Source organism: Stegodyphus dumicola, chromosome 3, assembly GCF_044657685.1.
Source record: "Stegodyphus dumicola isolate Sdum_Otavi_A_Nest chromosome 3, ASM4465768v1".
Taxonomy (NCBI): Eukaryota; Metazoa; Arthropoda; class Arachnida; order Araneae; family Eresidae; genus Stegodyphus; species Stegodyphus dumicola.
The window spans coordinates 149,970,335-149,984,045 of NC_140770.1; the positions used below are offsets into that span (position 1 = coordinate 149,970,335).

Consider the following 13,711-nt stretch of genomic DNA (forward strand, 5'->3'; position numbering starts at 1 on the left):
CGTTAAATTTTCTACCGATGGCGTTGGCCAAGCTACCGGGATGCTTCGGTCTCACCGAATTAAAAAAGGGATACTTTCCCCATCTTTTCAACTCCCGAGAAAACCAGAGTTATGTCAGACCGTTGCCTGAGGCTTGGTACTACAGCCCGAACACCATGAGTACTCCAGCCCGAAAGGCATTTCTATCCTGGCACGAAGAACGCAAGGGGGATGTGTTTAACTTCCAAGCAGAGATGCTGGCCTATTGCAGGTATATTTTTTCCCTCCTTTATTCTTATTTATTTAATATTTTGTTTTATTCTTATATTTTATATTTCGTATTTTTAACATTTTTTCTTTTAATAGTGTAAGGATCCTAAGTTTTACTAATGTTTATTTTATTTTAAATCTTTACTATCACTTCTTATTTTCTACTTCCGGCAGAATTAAAAGCTTTAACTTATTTATGCAAATTTGTCTTGCTAACGCCAAGTACTTAAGTTGTGGCTTTTTGCCAAGCAAGAGAGAGGAAGAAGTTATTAGAAGCAGGCCGCTTGCCGTAGTAGTTTTACTCGGTTGCTGGTTGCCTTCAAGGCCAGAGGTTTAGTCCACTTGATAATCTGAAACGTATCGTAGTTTTAGCAGCTCTCTGTACTACATACGGATTTTTGTTAAATAACGGCCAATCTTAAAGTCAGGCACTTGTATATTAATCCAAAGTTAGTTTAGTTAGAGTTTTAGTTAATAATTTTATATTCTTACGTTCAGACCACAAGTGGTTGGTCTCTGTATTCCGAAGTCCGGAAATCTTTGTAAAGATAGAAAAATAAAGGGTTTCGTACACCCTTCCTGTGTGTATTGTCTACTTCACAAATTATTGCACATAGCTTGAGTAAGCTCCCTGTTCCGAGTCAGGAGAGTTCATGTTTCCAAAGCAAGTAAAGAGGAATACAAGTCCTGATAATAGATCGGACGTGAACATTCTTCGTCGCTGTTGCCTAGAGTTTCGAGCCCAGTTTTTGGATGTGGCGGGTGTGGATCCATACCAGTAAGTCATTTTCTTAATTCTTTTATACAGTAATGATCATGTTTACAGGTATATTCTTATAGAATAATCATGCTCATAAAGTTGTTTTTTCTTTTCAGTTACGTGACCATTGCGTCGGTTTGTATGGCAACATATCGGAGTGGCCACATTCAGCCTAACACGATTGCATGGTATCCACACACGGCTACGTCAACTCCACGAATTACAGCTCTGATTCGATCCGGTGTTTGGACTTTGTTGCTGTTTCGGAAGGCATTGCCATTCAACATGCGTTGAATGGTTCCGGAGAGCACAGAATCGCCGGAATCTCGGTAGACGGTTTCTGCCAAGCAACGCAAACCGTCTATCAGTTTCAGGTAAGAAAATATAACCATTCCTTTTCTATGTGATTCTTTTTAGTGATTTATATGTTAAAGACTATTAATATATATTTGTATTATTTTAGGGTTGTTTCTTTCACTGATGTAGTTCGTGCTACGATGGTGAAATCATACATCCACTGAAAGGGGTTTCCATGGCAACGTTAAGAGAAAAGACAGAAGAGACGACAAGAAAGCTTCGCACCCAGGTTTCCACCTTATCGAAATGTGGGAGCATGAATTTCAAAGAGAGAAGGAGGAAAATCCAGATCTCCAAGCTTTCCTGGATTAACACCATCTGAGGGACCGGCTCAATCCTCGCGAGTCATTTTTCGGAGGACGGACCAATGCCCTCAAATTGTTCCACGAGGGAGACGCTAAATATGTGGATTTCACATCCCTCTATCCATGGGTTCGTACTTTTTTTATCATTTTAAAACCCTTTCATGGATGATGTGTTTTCTGATTTTTATGTATGCTTTTATGATGTGTTTTTCTGACTTTTTGTTTTATTTCACAGGTGAACAAATACTGCGTCTACCCCGTGGGACATCCGGAAATCATCACAGAAAGCTTCGGGGATCTAGAAAACTACTTTGGACTCGTTCAATGTCGTGTGATTCCTCCACGGAACCTTTATCTTCCGCTACTTCCATACCGGTGCCGAAAGAAACTGATGTTTCCCCTGTGTCGAACCTGCGCCCTTCATCAAATGCAAGCTCCGTGTACCCACACAGACGACGAGCGAGCTCTTGTCGGAACTAAGTACATCATGTCTCAATAACATAAACATTATACGTGTAATAAACCTTAAACATATTAAAAATATATTTCATAAAACACAGTTAAACCTACCTTTTTAGGTAAAAATGCATCAGTAGTAGTATTATTGGGGATTGAAGAAACTGAAGTATTGGCCATTTTAAACATAAAAATGGAAGCAAGCAACCAGCGCACAATCGTAAAACTAGTTTACAAGGTACAGTAATATTGATTTTGGAAGATATGAATTATATATGCTATAACTACGGATCTTGAAATCCCTTAAATCACCAATCAGACAATATGGATCAAAAATCAATATTGTTTAACCAATCAAATGCTTCCCATTTACTAATACATATGGAATATTCTAGAACATTCATTATCATGTGATTTCATCCTTCTGTAATTAGCTTATCAGATCTATTTCGATAACATCATGTTTTCTGGATGACGCCAATCACCTTAGCAAAATTACTCAATTAAGGTTAAACAAGCAGACTGCTTACTAAGATAATAAGCGCATAATTAGGCAAGGAATGATCTTTTATTTAGAATTAAACATATGCATGTTATTAATCGCTAAGAACTCAAATGAACGTTTAACAAGTTTAACGCTTTTTATAGCTTTAAACACTGTTTCAAAATAGAAAAGCACTCCAAAATGTTTATACAAAATCACATTATCCCCATATAGCTGTTTTCAAAAGTTTAACCGAATTCTTATTAGTAGGTTTATCAACAACAAATTGTTTTAACCAATGAGGAAAGGTATTTTAATGTTTTCCTAAATTTACCACAATTACCCAGTTCCCTAATTTATGAAATAAGCAACATTGAAAATAATAAGTGTTGAAACATCACTATTTTAGAATTTACGAGGAGATATTCAATAATGAGAGCGAAAATATACTGAACTTCATGCAAGATTTTTATCATTTCATACCAAACATTTCACTATTTCGTAGATTCTTAGAATATATCCCATTTGTTTTTCAAAGAATATATAACATTTCGCATTAATTAGGTAATGCCATGCGAGTTTAACTGCAAATGTTTACTGAATGATACTAAAACTTTCAAAGAAAAAATCAAATATTTTATCATCTTTCATGAACATTTGTGAATAATAACGACATGTCATAGAAGTTTGAAGACTTTACATGCTACGAGCCATGTTCTAAACTTTGAAACTGAATGATACTGAACTTTGAAAAATAATTCACATGGATTCCGTAATCGTCAAAAACGGATATTTCCGTTAAAATATGATACCCAAAAGTTTTCTCGATTACAATAATTACTACCATTTTATTTGATACAAGGAAGTAAAGAACCTATATTAACCTACATATTCTTATATAAACAATACCTAAGTGCAGTATATAAATATTTCAAATCAATAAAATCTGACTATGGCACACTCAAGGGAAAAAAAAAAAAAAAGATGAATCATCTAAATTTTCAAATTACAAACATAAATAGCAATAGTAAAAAGCAAATACAAAATAACGCTTCACGCTATCAAAATTGCTCATTTTCTTAAATATCAACAACTAAATAGTATTTCAACTAAAACACATAATGTAAACAAGAGTTTGCCCGATGCCCAAAAAAATTCAAAATTATCTATGAAAAATATGAGCGCATTGTGACGCAACCGTATCATTCGTATTCGAACAGCAACTGCATCATTCGTATTCGCATAGAAACCGCATCATTCGTATTCGCATAGAAACCGCATCATTCGTATTCGTATAGCAACCGCATCATTCGTACTCTAACAAACCGCATCGTACGACAGATGCGAGTAACGAAATGAATTTGTGAGTACCGAATCGGTACTTCGAGTCAACCGATGTAACCGTTACTCAGTAACGAATACATGCGGTTTGCTCCAGCTCTAGTTGCAATCATTTCTACTCTGATTCTTGCTGAGTGAACGTCATTTTGACTCTGCCATTTCGTTTTCTTGTACACGATGTCTGCCAAGCGAGTTTATTCTGCATCTAATGTAGGTATATTTATTGCTTCTATTTAGTTTTAGATTACTATTTTTAAACACGATTTTTTTAATGTGTTATTTATTCTATTTTTTTAATTGTTAGGTATTTTGAGGATCCCGATTGTCCTTTCCACGATTCGGATGACGATGTAAGTTTTTACACGTATTTTCGTAGCGTATTTTTTTTTTTTTTTTCTGAATGTATTTTAAACGTATTTTATTTTATTTTGATAGTTAATTGATGAAGTTGATCAAATATTCATGGAAAATCCCCTGGTTCTGCCCTTGTATTATCAAGTGGGTTCCGGATTTGAGGTAAATTTTCGTTTCGTTATGATTCTGTTAGAATATTTTTTTCTTAGTACTAGAAATGAATGTATTTATTTTTATTTATTTATTTTTAGACTTCTTCAGCATGAGCTCGTGGCCCTATGTATATGGCTGGTTCCGATGAACGATCGGGGTGTATTTATATTTTTATAATACTGTTTTTTTTTTTTTTAAGTGTTTGATTATTACCGAGAACTTATCTTTCTTTTTTCTTTTCAGATCGATGAGGCGATAGTGCTTACTCAAAAGTCTCGTCGACGGAACCATAAATATCAAGCCGAGGAAATAAATTTCCGAGCCAGTGTGGACATTGAACGGTTGCCTCTGAATGTGCAAGGCATTCCGATGGTCCGAATTCTAGATACCGTCCGGGAGTTGTTCGAGCAGTTGATTCGCCGGACAACAGCTAATCTGGGTCCCTCGGACCTCATCCGGTTTTGCATTCAAGCTGAAGGGTTGGATAAGCCGATTAGCACGTCCCTGATGGCAGTTTCGACTTTAACAGTTGAAAAGATTCTGACTGCCGTGATGAAAGTGCTACAATCCAAAGACAAAATCGAGCTAGACACAGGATTCTCGGTGGATGTGATCACCATAAAACGCCCTGTGGGTGCCGGTGGAAACAGAAAAGTGATCAACATTTCCATGGACAGACTGAGAAAACAGTCTATTTTGCCTATTCCCTATGACGACGAAGGATTGTGTTGCGCTAAAGCAATTGTGTATGCGTTGGCACATCTGAATGATTACAAAGCTGCTATTAAGGCCATGAAAGATCGTCGTCGACCAGCCCTTGTGAAACATGCCAAGGAACTTCATATGGCTGCGAATGTTCCTTTAGGCCCCTGCACGTTTGCGGAGATAGCCATATTTGAAGATCACCTGGACGTCCAAATTGCCGTCATTTCTTCGGAAAACTTGAACCGAGTAAGTCATTATTTTTATCTCAAGGTATTTCTGTTTTTTAAATGTTCATACTTACAAATATTTTTTCTATATGTTTCCATATCGTAACTTGATTTTAGTTCTTTTATAATTTGTGGCTATATGATAAAAATTTATTTGGTACATGAATAATTTTTAAAAAATACTTTTTAAAATTACTTTTAAAAAATATCAGTTTTTAACGCACTGAAAAATTAAATTACTAGCAGAGTTTATGATCATTTCGTTGTTTCCATGTTAAAAAATATAACTTGTAAACATTAAATGCGTAGTGAAATTTTAGATTAACTTTATGCCTATATACAATTTGTTTCGATGTTAAAATATAATGGATGAAAACTGAACGCAGGGTGAATTTTTATTTTTAGATAACTTTAACTTTTTAAAATACTTTAAATTCGTTTCTACATTAAAAAATATAATGGGCGAAAACTGAATGTTTTCTTTTTTAAATTTTTCGATTTTCGAATTTATTTTTAGAGAAAAGTTTTTCATTTAGAAGTTTAAAATAGAACGTGAATCTTTATTTTTTAAATTACTTTAGATTTTTACATTAACTTTATGTTTTTATGCATGTTCGCATAAATTGCATACATGTATGCAATTCGTTTAGATGCTAAAAACATAACTTGAAAAATTTTTAGATTAATTTTACTTTTAAGATAAAATTTATATTTTATGCATGCATTTCTTTAGACGCTAAAAATATGTCTTACAAAAATGCATGGTGAAGTTTTGAATTGCTCTAAATTTTAAGATTATATTTTAAGCATGAATGTATGCAGTTCGATTCGATGTTAAAAAATATGACTTGTAAAAATTAAACGCATGGTGAAATCTTTAGATTCATTTTATGCATGCACACGATTCGTTAAGATGTTATAAATGCACAGAGAATTTTTAGATGATTATGTATGCAATTCGTTTCCATGTTAAAATGTCTAAATAGTTTGATTTTTGAAATTTAAGAGAAAACGTTTGTATTTCTGTGTTTTAGGTGGTCTATAAAGGAAGAGAGAGGTCTCAGCGGATCAACTTATGGCTTCACGATGGACATTATGATGTCATTAAGTCATTATGTCAAAGGGTTTTTGCTAGCAACCATTATTGCACAGCATGTGAAAAGCATACGATCACCCGGAACGCCATCGATGTGGCAATGCATGCCCTATATGCCTAAGGACTGATTGCTTTTCAGGCCAGCCTCAGCGATGCCAGGATTGTGACCGCTCTGCCGCTCCGATGCCTGTAATGCAGCACACAAAGCCCTCACTGGAAAACAAGAATTTTCACTTTGCGACAGGGTAAGTGTTTTTTGAAAATTTATCTTAACAAAGTTATTGATCATATAATTTTCTCAAAATGGTTGTGTTTAAAAAAAAATTATTATCGTTACAGGTATACCAGTGCAGGGAATGCTGCCAAGTGATCCGGAGGCGGGATTGCTCTAAAGAGTTGCATAAGTGCGGAACCACCAAGTGTCCGTCTTGCGGCCAATTTGTCGTGGCTGTTGAGCACCGTTGTTATTTGCGACGTGTTGCTCCGAAGAAGTCCGATGACAAGCTCATCTTCTTTGACTTCGAAACGGATCAATCTTCGGGGGAACACCTCGTAAATTTCGCGGTGGCTCAGTATGCCAACGGCACAGAAAAAGTGTTTCCGGGCTACACGGCATGTCAAAACTTTTGCGGCTGGCTTTTCTCCACAGATCACAAGGGCTTCACTGCCGTGGCTCATAACATGAAAGGGCAAGTTAAAAATACCATAGTTTGCATACTTTTTAAGTACGACTGTTTATTCAATATTATTCATAATTTTTTTACTTACAGGTTCGACGGACAGTTCGTGATGGCCTGGCTCCTGGAGCAAGGCACAGCGCCGGAGGTGATCCCTAACGGGTCTATGATCATGTGTTTAAGACACCCTAGTCTGAACATTCGGGTCATAGACTCGTTAAATTTTCTACCGATGGCGTTGGCCAAACTGCCGGGATGCTTCGCCCTCAGCGAGTTGAAGAAAGGATACTTCCCGCATCTCTTTAACTCCCGAGAAAACCAGAGTTATGTCGGAACGCTACCGGAGCCCCACTATTACAGCCCGGACACCATGAGTACTCCAGCGCGAAAAGCATTTCTATCCTGGCACGAAGAACACAAGGGGGATGTATTTAACTTCCAAGCAGAGATGCTGGCCTATTGCAGGTATATTTTCTCCCTCCTTAATTCTTATTTATTTAAGATTTTGTTTTATTCGTATATTTTATGTTTCATATTGTTTTAACATTTTCTTCTTTTAATAGATCGGACGTGGATATTCTTCGTCGTTGCTGCCTGGAATTTCGAGCCCAGTTTTTGGATGTGGCGGGTGTGGATCCATTCCAGTAATTTATTTTCTTAATTCTTTTATACAATAATGATCATGTTTACAGTTATGTTCTTATAGAATAATCATGCTCATGAAGTTGTTCTTTTTTCTTTTCAGATACCTGACCATTGCGTCAGCCTGTATGGCAACTTATCGGAGTGGCCACAATCAGCCCGACACGATTGCCATGGTGCCCACACACGGCTACGTCAACTCCACGAATTACAGCCCTGATTCGATCCGGTGGTTGGACTTTGTTGCTGCTTCGGAAAGCATTGCCATTCAACATGCGTTGAACGGTTCCGGAGAGCACAGAATCGCCGGAATCTCGTAGACGGTTTCTGCCAAGCAACTCAAACCATCTATCAGTTTCAGGTAAGAAAATATAATCATTCTTTTTCTATGTGATTCTTTTGAATGATTTTACACTTTTAATGTTAATTTATATGTGGAACCCTATTAATATATTTGTATTATTTTAGGGCTGTTTCTTCCATGGGTGTAGTTCATGCTATGACGGGGATGTCATTCATCCGCTAAAAGGGGTTTCCATGGCAACCTTGAGGGAGAAAACAGAGGACACCACACGAAAACTTCGAGCCCAGGGTTTCCACGTCATAGAAATGTGGGGGCATGAGTTTCAGAGAGAAAAAGAGGAAAATCCAGATCTCCAAGCTTTCCTGAATCAACACCATCTGAGGGACCGGCTCAATCCTCGCGAGTCGTTTTTGGAGGAAGGACCAATGCCCTCAAATTGTTCCACGAGGGAGACGCAAAATATTTGGATTTTACTTCACTCTATCAATGGGTTCGTACTTTTTATTATTTCAAAAATGTTTACTTAAACTTTTCTGAATTTTCTGTATATTTTTATGATGTGTTTTTTCTGACTTTTTTTTTGTTTTCATTCACATTGCGTCTACCCTGTGGGACATCCAACAATCATCACGGAAAGCTTTGGAGATGTGGAAGATTATTTTGGAATTATCCAGTGGCGAGTGATTCCTCCACGGAATCTGTATCTTCCAGTACTGCCCTATCGGTGCCGGAAGAAGCTGATGTTCCCCCTGTGTCGGACTTGCGCCCTTCTTCAACTGCAGACTCCGTGTACCCACACAGACGACGAGCGAGCTCTTGTCGGAACGTGGGTAACGGAGGAAGTCAAACTGGTGAAAAAGAAAGGCTACCGCATGACACATATAAGTACTCAAAGATTATTTTAATCTTTATTTAGTTTCAGAGGTTACTTTTAAAAATTTTTTATAACTGACATTTATTTTTTATTTTCTAGATTTACGATGTGTACCATTTCCAGGCATCGTCTACTTCTCTGTTTCATTCCTAAATTGATTTGTTTCTGAAGATCAGGCAGGAAAGCTGGTGAAAAAGAAAACTGGTGGAAAAGAAAGGCTACCGCATCACACATGTAAGTACTCAAAGATTATTTTAATCTTTTTTAGTTTCAGAGGTTACTTTTAAAAATTTTTTATAACTGACATTTAATTTTTATTTTCTAGATTTACGAAGTGTACCGTTTCCAGGCATCGTCTACTTCTCTGTTTCGTTCCTACATTGATCTGTTTCTGAAGATCAGGCAGGAAAGTAGCGGATGGCCTTCGGAGTGTGCGACGGAAGAAGCCAGACTGAAGTACATTAGCCAGTATGAAGAAAGAGAGGGCGTCAAGTTGGAGGCCGAAAAAATATCGAAAAACCCTGGGCGTCGAAAAGTCGCCAAGTTGGCCCTGAACAGTTTCTGGGGCAGGTAAGATGATTTCTTTTGTACTTAATTTTTTATAAATATTTTTAATTCGTTGTGATTTATGATAGCTTTTTTCCCCCTCAGATGGGGTATGAACGTGAACAAAGCCCAACTGACCTATGTCCACACGGTGCCAGACTTCAATAAGATGTTGGCGGATTCTACTGAAAAATTAAGTTTCCTTACCGATTTTATTAATCTGTAAACTCAATGTGTTTCAAACTGTTAACTTATGACTATTTTGAACTCCTACCTCATGACTCTTCTATTTTTTAGATCAAAGATGTCTTTCTTCCCACACCTGAGGTGGCTGCCATTTCCTGGGAATCTCCGAAGGAGTTTGTGCCGCAGGATGCTTCTACCAACATTTTCCTAGCGACCTTCACAACAGCTTGGGCTCGTCTCAAGCTGTATAGTGAAATGGAGAAGTTGGGTAGAGATGTCCTGTACCACGACACAGACTCCATCATCTATGCCTCGAATGGCCGCAATGATCTCCCCTTGCGCAATTTTCTGGGTGAATTTACGGATGAACTGGAGGATGATGTCATCAAAATCTTTGTCTCTGGTAAGGACCTTTAAAAAAATTTCTTTATTTAACATGTACCAAAAATCTTGAAAGTTTTTCTGTTATGTCTTTTTCTCACCATGTTTTTTTTTTTTTTTTTTTTTTTTTTTTTTTTTTTTTTTTTTTTCAGGAGGTCCGAAAAACTATGCGTACCAGACGGCCAGTGGGAAAACTTGTTGCAAAGTCAGAGGATTTTCGTTGAACTTTCGCAATTCCCAGTTACTGAACTTTGACACCATCAAAAGTCTGGTATGTAGTCTGAACCAAAAGGATGTCATCTCTCTCCACAACCCCTCCAAAATCACCCGTGAACCAAAAAGAAGAAAGGTCATCAATAAACCAGAAACAAGACTATACAAAATTGTGCTCGGCAAACGAGTGATACAGAAAGACTTGAGCACCTTACCATTTGGATTTTAAAAGAAAGACTATGAACTATATTATAATAGGCTTGTACAAAAAAAAAATGTTTGCATGTAAAATATACATTATGATACATCCAGTATCTGTAAATGAACGTAATATAAAATAGAAGTTTGAATGATAAAATAATGGTGTTTTTTTTTTTTTTCCTTTGGAAAAGATGCCATGAAAGGTAAGTTTTTTTAAATATTTTTTTTTTAGAAAATAATGGTTATGATTATGTATATATTAGTTTAATCAGAAAAAAATGATTTTATATATTAACTTCATCAAAGAAAAACATAACACAAATAATTAGAAATTAACTTTTATTATGAACATTTCATTACAATTTCAGCCATAGTTTCGAAGAGGATTTTCTTTTAGGTCTAGCATACATCGTTTTTACATTCATTAAATGTTTGTTTTTCACAAAGTCTTGAGAAAAGTTATTCACATTCAGTACATTTTTAAACTGTTCAAAGGCAGTAGGTCTTTCAGTTCTATTTCTCAACAGAAAGTTTATCAGTTGAACAATGTTGGACCCAGAAAACACATGACCGTCCAGAATCAGTTCTTTATTGTGTGTCCAGGAAATCTGATGTTCTTTTAGGAAATCCATTATTTTCTGTGCCGTTCTTATCTGTTTCACAGGAACAGTCTGCAAAATTTCCTTTTTTACATCTGTCTCAGAAAATTGTTTAGACGGTTGTTTTTCAGACGCATTCACATGAGGAAACGTAACATACTTTTGCAGAACCTGGATGCACAATTTGGATTTTTCTTCATCGTTCATTTTCTTTTTTAAGATGTTTTGAGTTTGGGTATCTAAATCACTCAAATGTTAATCTTCAAACTGGTGCATACGATCCAGCGGTACCAAGGCAAATTTCTTACTGTGTTCCATGGAGAAGAGAGGATAAGACACTGACTGCTTCAGGAATCAGGAAAGATAGAAAACCGTCACCTTTTTGAAGATGAAAAAATAACTTTACGGAAGAAGTAAACTGTCAGACCCTGCCGCTATTCCGATTATGCTGAGATTCTAGAGGGTATTAATATTTCTTGCAATCTGCGCGGCAAAACATGACTGCATATATCATCCTCAAACAATCTACAAGTCAGCATTTAAAAGAACAACCTTCTTCATCGACATCAAACGAATAGTTGGAGGACATGAAATCGTGATATAAAGACCTCTTCCTTTAGATGGGGGCGGGAGGCAGAAAGACGAAAGACTAAACATTTTTTATTTTTTGGACCCATGCAGTTGGCTGGTCATAGAAAAAAATGAACGATCACCAACAATCTTTCTTAAGCAGTCAGTCAGTATTATTAGCCAGTAAATATCCTGTAAAACGTAAACCTCAGTCCCATTGAACGTGATGGCAGACATTTGACATGTAATACAGAACATTAGTAAATAATGAAAAGCTTAGAAAATTTTGGTTTACATATTCTAAAAACAAGAATCCAATTTTTCGTACACCCTGCAAGATTTATCAAAAACATGGTGCTGCCGCTACACCTACGGGATTCATTAATTGGAAAAAATTTTAGCAAGATTAACTGAGCATGAAAGGTCTGGAATCCACAGAGGTGCATGATTATGTGCAAAATTCAAGTACAGCAAATGAAATTGTTCCAAGGCGTTGACCACGACACTGAGCAACTCATTCACACAGAGAAAGAAAAGTGGAGAAAAATTCTATACAATCATGAATGCGGTACTGTATCTTTCAACAAACTATCGTTCTTTTTTTTGGATCTGATGAAATCCCAAGTAGCCTGTTCACAAAGTGTCCTCGACCTAGCGAAGGAAATTTTATGAATTTAAAATCTCTTCGCTTGCCAAACATAATTCAACTCTTAAGTACCAGTCAAAGCACCTAGCAAAGGCAAAGGAATCATATTTATCAAAGATAATTCAATATGAAGTTATTAACTTAAAGATAAAACAGTCTGAAGTACGTAGCATTTTAAACGATATTAAAAAGCCAAATACTACACAATAATGCTCGATTGCACTCAATATGTGTCTCATACAGATAAAAATGAACCAGGTGATTTAATATGTAAAAACGTGTGGTGATGTGTGTGAGATAAAGGAAAATTTAATTTATTCCATAGAAGTTGGTGGAAAGATGGAAGAATGTATTTCTGAACGCATTGTAGAAAATTAGTGTCTTAATTGACACTTGATGGTTTAGACATTGGACAATGTCGGTGTCAATCTTACGACAACGGGTCTAATATGGCTGGCATTTCTAAAACAGTACAAGCTAGAATTACAGAAATGAATAAGCTGAAGGAATTTTTGCCTTGTTTAGCTCACTCCTCGTATCTTGTCAGTGTGCATTCTTCTCCTTCGTGCCCGAAAGCTATTAATCTGTTTGGAATTACTCAGAAAATACTTCGATTTTTGGGGGATGCACTACTCGATGGTATATTATGAAAAAATGTACAAAATACAACTTTAAAGGAAGCAGCCAGACGAGATGGTCGGCAAAATATGTGGCTGTGAAAGTCCTTCAAATCAATTTACCGGAAGTACAAAATATTTAAAAGAAATTAAAGATATTTCTCTTGATGCGAAATCAAAGCACGAGGTAGGACATCTGGTACGTGCTGTGAAAAATTTTGAATTTACTATCAACGTGAAAATTCGAGCTAATATTTTCCAGAATTCAATCGAGCAAATATAGAAGTTCAAAAGGAGTTCCTCTTCCGCGTTTTGTCTAGTTGACGAAAAAACTGACCAAAACTGAGGAATTATAAGAAATGAGAGAAAATTTTTATGGAATATTGGATACAAGAGTCTAAAACAGTAGCCAAAAAAATTGCATTTGAGTCTTCTGACAAAGAAAGAATTCCAAAGCACAAAAAGCAATCTGATGAACTGTTTGAGGATGAATCACGAACACTTCAACCTGTTCAGATCGAAGTTTCAGCAAATTAAAACATATTAAAAAATATCTACGATCATCGGTGAGCTAGGAGCGTTTATCAAGTTTCGCGATTTTGACAACCGAAAATCAAACCGCAAATCAAATTATGACGATTCCATGCACTTAGTTGCAGAACAAAAGGCTTACAGAGTAAAATTTTAATTTTAGTTACTAATTCCGTGATATTTTAATAGCGTTAAGGTAGGTAAGAACTTAAAATTACTTATGAAATAGGAAGTATT

At 36.2% G+C, this 13,711-nt stretch overlaps 1 protein-coding gene across 2 annotated transcripts; it reads left to right on the forward strand.

Annotated features, from left to right (window-relative positions):
* The first annotated feature begins 4,111 nt into the window (after window positions 1-4,111).
* Window positions 4,112-10,668, forward strand: LOC118205892 (uncharacterized). 2 transcript variants are annotated; one of them, XM_085813462.1, is made up of 13 exons: window positions 4,249-4,302; window positions 4,388-4,468; window positions 4,558-5,410; window positions 6,426-6,732; window positions 6,827-7,629; window positions 7,728-7,808; window positions 7,910-8,167; window positions 8,275-8,995; window positions 9,084-9,218; window positions 9,310-9,554; window positions 9,636-9,723; window positions 9,828-10,119; window positions 10,250-10,668. In XM_085813462.1, the coding sequence occupies exons 11-13, from the start codon at window positions 9,643-9,645 to the stop codon at window positions 10,537-10,539; spliced, it is 663 nt and encodes a 220-aa protein (XP_085669588.1). In that variant the 5' UTR covers window positions 4,249-4,302; window positions 4,388-4,468; window positions 4,558-5,410; window positions 6,426-6,732; window positions 6,827-7,629; window positions 7,728-7,808; window positions 7,910-8,167; window positions 8,275-8,995; window positions 9,084-9,218; window positions 9,310-9,554; window positions 9,636-9,642; the 3' UTR covers window positions 10,540-10,668. The 2 variants fall into 2 exon arrangements, 1 of the variants encoding a protein (XP_085669588.1); XR_015040302.1 differs by lacking the exons at window positions 9,636-9,723; window positions 9,828-10,119; window positions 10,250-10,668 and having other exon boundaries at window positions 4,112-4,302; window positions 9,310-9,402.
* The last annotated feature ends 3,043 nt before the right edge of the window (window positions 10,669-13,711 follow it).

What these genes read in the sequence shown, in the direction of transcription:
- LOC118205892 (XM_085813462.1), top strand. Translation starts at nt 9,643, where the DNA reads ATGAACGTGAACAAAGCCCAACTGACCTATGTCCACACGGTGCCAGAC. An exon ending in TGGCGGATTCTACTGAAAAA is followed by an intron (nt 9,724 to 9,827) that starts TTAAGTTTCCTT and finishes TCTATTTTTTAG; the next exon opens with ATCAAAGATGTCTTTCTTCC. An exon ending in CATCAAAATCTTTGTCTCTG is followed by an intron (nt 10,120 to 10,249) that starts GTAAGGACCTTT and finishes TTTTTTTTTCAG; the next exon opens with GAGGTCCGAAAAACTATGCG.